We start from the raw sequence: 5,935 nt of genomic DNA on the forward strand, positions 1-5,935 counted from the left end.
GCCCGAGAGGAAAGAGTCGTCTCCCCCCCCACGGGAGCACGACGCGAGTCTTTCCTGGTGCTAGCCCTGACGGGAGGAGTCGTCCGGACAGGACCCGGCCGGGGCGGAGGGCGGGGAACGGGGAAAAAGCGGCGGCTGCTGGAGCAGAGTCAGGAATGCAAGCCACATGCGGTGTGGCTCCAGAGGGCAGCCTCGCCGGGCTCGTATTGGGTCTGGGCCAGCTTCCCACGGAGAGGCAAGCTACCACGGGCCGTGCCCAGGGAGAGCTCCGGGACACCCGCGCCCCCTTAAGCTAACCGTTACAGCCCCAGCCATACAGGGAGGGAGTAGAGGCCTGAGATGGGGGCTGAGCAGGGTGGAGAGGTATTTGGAGGGTGAGCAGGCCTCATCATGGAGATGCTCGGCATAGACTAGCACCGCAATCTGGAGGGGTGTGTTGCAGAAGCAATAGGGGTGGGGCGTTTACCTGTATTTTACATTTTTTTGGTAAGGTACTGGGTCAGGTCAGACACGAGAAACCTACAGCTGTTTGCCCTGCCGTATTTCACAGCTTCCACAAGGCCAGCGGAGAAGGAGCCGGCTGATGGGGGGTGGTGACGGGGGGGCGGGGGGCGGTTCCGTCTGGCGCGTGGCCAGGCCGCATTAATCAGAGCCCCCGGGCGGACCAGCGGAGCGTGGCCGGCCCCCGCCCAGCTCAGTCTGGCGCTGGGACAGCAGGCGCCCCGGCTGGGCACGGCTCTTGTCCAAATGCTAGAGTCCTGGAAAAAGCAAACCACCCCCCCCCCCCCACCCCCCCCCCCCCCCCCCCCCCCCCAAAAAAAAAAAAACAAAACAAAAACAACAAAAAATAATAATAACCGGCTGGGCAATTACAGGGGAAGTGGTGCCATTTGGGGGATGGGTGTGATTAATGCTAGCAGAAGGCTATCATTTACAGCCCTGCCCTAAACAGGCTCAGGTCAGTAATTAGCTGCTGAGGCCTCACTGGTGTTGACTGAAATCTAACACACTGTGGTAGGGCGACATCAGGTCTGTGCCGGTCACCTCAGACCACCCCCCGTCATTACGGAGCGCTGATGAAGCCACACGTTACGGCTGCCACCTCGTTTCCGGGAAAGTCGGAGTGTTTAATCACCAACGAGCGGTGACGTCAACGAGAGCAAAAATTAAACCAAAAACGCGACAGTACAAAACGCTTCGTGTTCAGAGGAAAAAACCTTCTGAGGCCTGATCAGTACCCCCGGTTTCCTGTTCAAGAAACACCTCAGACTATCAGCTAAGGATAAAAGTAAGACAGAACGTAACGGGTGCATTACTGGGTAAAATATGTACAGAAATAAACTGCCCCCGGCCTGCCTTCGTTTCGACAGCATTAGGAAAGCGCTCGCTATCACAGCGTGCCAGCGCTTTGAAGTCTTTGACCTTCTGCATGACGTACCAGGTCCGAGTTGTCGGTGGAAAAGTGGCTGTCACAGTCAGCCCCTTCAAAGTAGACGGTCCATGTGCCGGGGAGAGCGGGGGGTGAGGGGTCAGACGGCAGAAGCCTGTAGAGGAAACAGCAGGTCAGGACAAAAACCATCAAACCCTGACGATGTCCTCACACCACACACACACACCCAGACACACACGCACTTAAAAAAATAAAATAAACGCAGATAAGAAAGGGGAGCAAACAATCCTTTCCACAGGACCTTAGGTAACCACATTCCATTGGCCCCAACATCAGTTTTTTTTAAATAAACACGTTCGACACGATTCTCTCTCCCCACGTACGAAACTTGGCCGGAGTTTTCCTCAGAGAACATTCTAGAAGGAGCAGCGCCGCGACTCCTCCCCTACCTCTCTGGCAGAGCGGCTCCAGGAAACTCCTGGAAGCCGTTGGGAATGTTCCGGACCACGTCGCAGGAGTAGCCGTCCTCGGGCAGCAGGAAGGGCAGCTGCAGGTCCGGGTCCTCCCTCCAGCTGGACCTCGCGCCCGTCACTCCGCGCCAGCTCGTCCGCCGTGTTCTCCGCCACGGCCACCACGTGGTCGATCAGCTCCTGTGGGCCACGGCCGTGCGTCAGCACCGAGGTCCCTTTGAGGGAGCGCGTGGGCGGGTCCCAAACCTGGCCCCGCCCATACGACCAGAAGGAAGCCGACGCGAGAGCCGCAGGGAAGCTCGGGCTAAAGCTACATCTTGTTCCCATACAAACACTCCATTAGGTTTCACATGGCTTCATTAACATTATGAGCTGATTGGGCAGAGAAGGCTTACTTCTGGAACCATATAAATAGACTCTATACAGCCAATAGGACTGTAGACTATACAGCCAATAGGAATGTAGACTATACAGCCAATAGGAATGTAGACTATACAGCCACTTGGAATGTAGACTATACAGCCAATTGGAATGTAGACTATACAGCCAATTGGAATGTTAGACTATACAGCCAATTGGAATGTAGACTATACAGCCAATTGGAATGTCCTGTTCGCATTAGCTTATGGCGATTACACAAAGGTTTATCCACAGGAATGACTGATGTCAAGAGGTCTTGCTAGTGGGAAGATGGGGTTTGATTAGCATAATGGAATGATGTCCGCGTGTAACCGGAGACCCCAGAGGGAGTTCAGGGTCAGACGGTGTTGCCTCTGTGGTGGGGTGACTCACAGGGGGGATGTAGGGCTCATCTGGGGCGCAGTGGTAGTTACTCATCAGGGCGTTGAGCTGCAGTGAGTTGAGTTTGAAGCACGTGTTGTTGATGTTCTGCACGTCCTGGACGGAGTACTTGTCCATGGTGAGCAGGGTGGTGGCCTGCGGGCGAGATGAGGGGGGGAAAGCGTATAAGCTGTGCGTGTGGTGGTGTGTGTGTGTGTGTGTGTGTGTGTGTACTATACCTGTACTATCCTGCTGAGGTGGCAGTCTGTGGTGTGGTGGGTACTATACCTGTACTATCCTGCTGAGGTGGCAGTCTGCTGCCAGCTCCAGGCCCTGTTTCTCAGCCCAGGCCTCGATGTGGCTGAGCTGCTGTCTGAGGGATGGCTCCCCAGTAGTGTGAGCACAGGCCCGAGTCGGCCTCCGTCACCAGCTTGTTGAACAGCCACATGTTGATGAAGTGGAAGAGCTGAGAGAACAGCTGGATGGTGAGGGCCGCGTTGACACGGCAACGCCGCAGCAACGACATGGCGCCGGTCAGCGTGTGCAGCACGTCCTCTGGGGGGCAGAAACAGGGCGGGCAAAAGGACGGGGCAGAGTCACACAGTGGCATGGCATCATAGACCGAATGATAAATGTTGTTTTGACTCTAAACCTCCACAAGGGGGCTCCTGCTGATAATGTCCAATGTTGGTTCTGCCTGCTGTCAACAACGTTAATGGGCAAAGCTTTGGAACACATACCCTGGGAAAGATTTCTTCTGTGTGAACCAATCCTAGCCACGTCTGCAGGGCTGAACGTGTAGTGGGGGGGGGTTCTGGACTCACCTATCTTGGGCCTCTGTGGGTCTGCTCCTCAGGGTCATCCAGGAAGGCCGGCATGTAGTTGTTGAGGTCTGACTGCAGACAGTGCACCAAGTACCTGCCGAGAACGAACACAGTTAACTGCTTTACGGTTTGCATGATTCGTACAGTGCCGAAGGCCGGTGTAGACGTTCAGGCCCGCGGGGTTATACAGCGAGGTCCCCAGCAGGGTCATCACACCGGTCCACGTTAGGGGTGCACGATATGACAATATAAAATCGGTGAATGGCGATGACGAGTGGAGAATCGCAGGCGATCTACCAAATTACAGAAATCGTATAGATCGCCTTTGCCAATCAGCGCAATTACTTTTTTTAATGCTGGTTCCCGCCGATGCGGCAGACGTAGGGCGTAGGACTGACCAATCACAGCGAACTGTACGTCTTCCACGCCTCCATGTTTTGTTTGTAAAAAACTAAAAGTGGACAACCATGGATGAAAGCCAAACCGAGGAGCTGGTAACGAAGAGGAAATTTACCTCTGTAATATGGAATTGGTTCGGATTTTCTTCCACTGACCAAGACCAAAATTCAGCGATATGTAAGGTGTGCAAAGAACATGTAAAACGTCCGATGCCAGTACAACAAATTTATTCAATCACTTGAGACGTAGGCATCCCAAGGAATATGCCGAAAGTGAAACAATGCGGGCAGCGGGGGCAGCCGCCCTCACAAGCTACGGCTTCGGTGGTTTATACTTTCACGAGTGACCGTAGCGCGCGCCTCCGCACCACCTCGCGCGAACCCCTGCGATCGGCGGAAACGTTCATCACAGGTACTTCAACTTGCCACGTCACTCCGCGTTCTTTGCAATGTTGTCAGAAACGATATGTGGTAGTATAAAGAAACACCCCTCGAAAACAGGAAGGAACATTTACCTGACAAATTTTAATGTTGCTTTGTGTTTCAGGTTTGAAAAATGCTGGAATTTAGGCTAAGTACTTGAAAATGCTTGAAATTGTAACTACTTCGTTTCAAAACAAATAGCTGTCTGACTGAACAGTTCTCCTGTATTACGTTAACAAATACGAGCCTCTTGTAATTCCAGGACGAAACATGAGAACGTAAAAACGTTAAAATTTGGAGTTTTGAAAATAAACAACCATTAAATAATGTGATAAAAAAGCAAATTATTTCGAATCATTTCGACTATATGTATAAATATTTAACTTAATTAAGTTTAATGTGCTGGGAAATATTGTATATTTAGTGCAATAGTGCACTTTATCAGTGTCACTCATTAAAATCAGCTTAGAAAGAAAGCGTTGTAGCCCCCCCCCCCCCCCCCCCCCCCATTTTTGCGATGGAATATCCATCCATCCATGATAAAAAATCGAAATCATGATTTTATGCAAAAAAAATCGTGCTACAATTTTTTCCCCATATCGCCCACCCTAGTCCACGTGAAGCCAAATCTCACCCCGCCCACCTATGAACACACCACCCACCCGCATGCCAGCTGTGGATACGCACGGTGAAAGGTGACGTCCGGGTTCAGCGCCGTGCTGCTAGACCGCAGATAACGACGGGATTGAGTCAACATCCCTGAATGAGTCACACGTGTTCGGAGGGAGGGGCCGGCATGGGCGTGAGAAGCGCGTGGGAGAGGGTCGACTGCCCTGCGGTCAGCGCCACAGACCACTCGAGCCCCGCCCACACAATGACAGGTCAGTTCATGCTTTACGTTACAGCATGCTTTGTTTTGTGTGTGTGTGTATGTATGTGTTTTCACACTCACTTGAAGGCCATCTGGACGAGGTGTGCGAGCACATCCTGTGCGTCCAGCGTGATTCGGCTCAGGTCTTTGTCCTGCTTGATGAAGTTGAGCAGATCTGAGGCGTTCGCCATCCAGAAGGCCAGAGCACCTGCGATGTTCTTCTGCTTCTGTAAGAGCGCATGTGGGACAGAGACGGGGGCGGAGAGAGAGAGAGACAGGGAGCGAGAGAGACACATAGAAAGCAAGAGTGAAAGAAAGAGGAAGACACAGTGAGAGACAGAGTGAGAGAGACTGTTAGGCCGAGCTCTGGAGGGGGGGGTAGGGCTGAGGGGTTTCTCACAGCCACAAGCAGCAGCAGCAGGAGCAGTAGCAGCAGTCCCAGGACAGCCTCACACCCCCATACGCCCCCCCGTCCCGCCCCCAGCCTCGCCCACAACCAGACACCCAGGCCCCACGGGCCACGCTCTGCTCACCCCCCGAACCCTCCCAGCGCCCAGGCGCGTAAACAAAGAAGTCCCGGACGGTGCGGTAACACTCGTCCGTTATGACTTGACCAAACAATCGAATGACTCAGATTTCTCCGAGTGGTTATGGAGATTGAGGTAAATGTGGAGTTAGGGAGGGGAGAGCCGTGTGGCTGGAGGTGGCGTAGTGAGGCGGTGTCTGGTTGCTGTGAGGTAAATCGTCCCTGGCGTGTGAGGATGGACACAGGGCCTGGA

General features: G+C 53.4%; 1 protein-coding gene across 1 annotated transcript in view; it reads right to left on the minus strand.

The window, feature by feature from the left end:
* afdna (afadin, adherens junction formation factor a) overlaps window positions 1-5,935 on the minus strand; it is a 69,914-nt gene that overhangs the window by 25,283 nt on the left and 38,696 nt on the right. Inside the window, 12 exon segments of the mRNA XM_077016107.1 lie at window positions 1,439-1,519; window positions 1,522-1,544; window positions 1,840-1,864; window positions 1,866-1,955; window positions 1,957-2,040; window positions 2,653-2,796; window positions 2,929-3,018; window positions 3,020-3,195; window positions 3,465-3,485; window positions 3,488-3,558; window positions 5,238-5,604; window positions 5,787-5,904. Of these exon segments, the coding sequence (XP_076872222.1) occupies window positions 1,439-1,519; window positions 1,522-1,544; window positions 1,840-1,864; window positions 1,866-1,955; window positions 1,957-2,040; window positions 2,653-2,796; window positions 2,929-3,018; window positions 3,020-3,195; window positions 3,465-3,485; window positions 3,488-3,558; window positions 5,238-5,604; window positions 5,787-5,904 (1,290 nt within the window).

This window comes from Brachyhypopomus gauderio, chromosome 9, assembly GCF_052324685.1.
Source record: "Brachyhypopomus gauderio isolate BG-103 chromosome 9, BGAUD_0.2, whole genome shotgun sequence".
Lineage (NCBI taxonomy): Eukaryota > Metazoa > Chordata > Actinopteri > Gymnotiformes > Hypopomidae > Brachyhypopomus > Brachyhypopomus gauderio.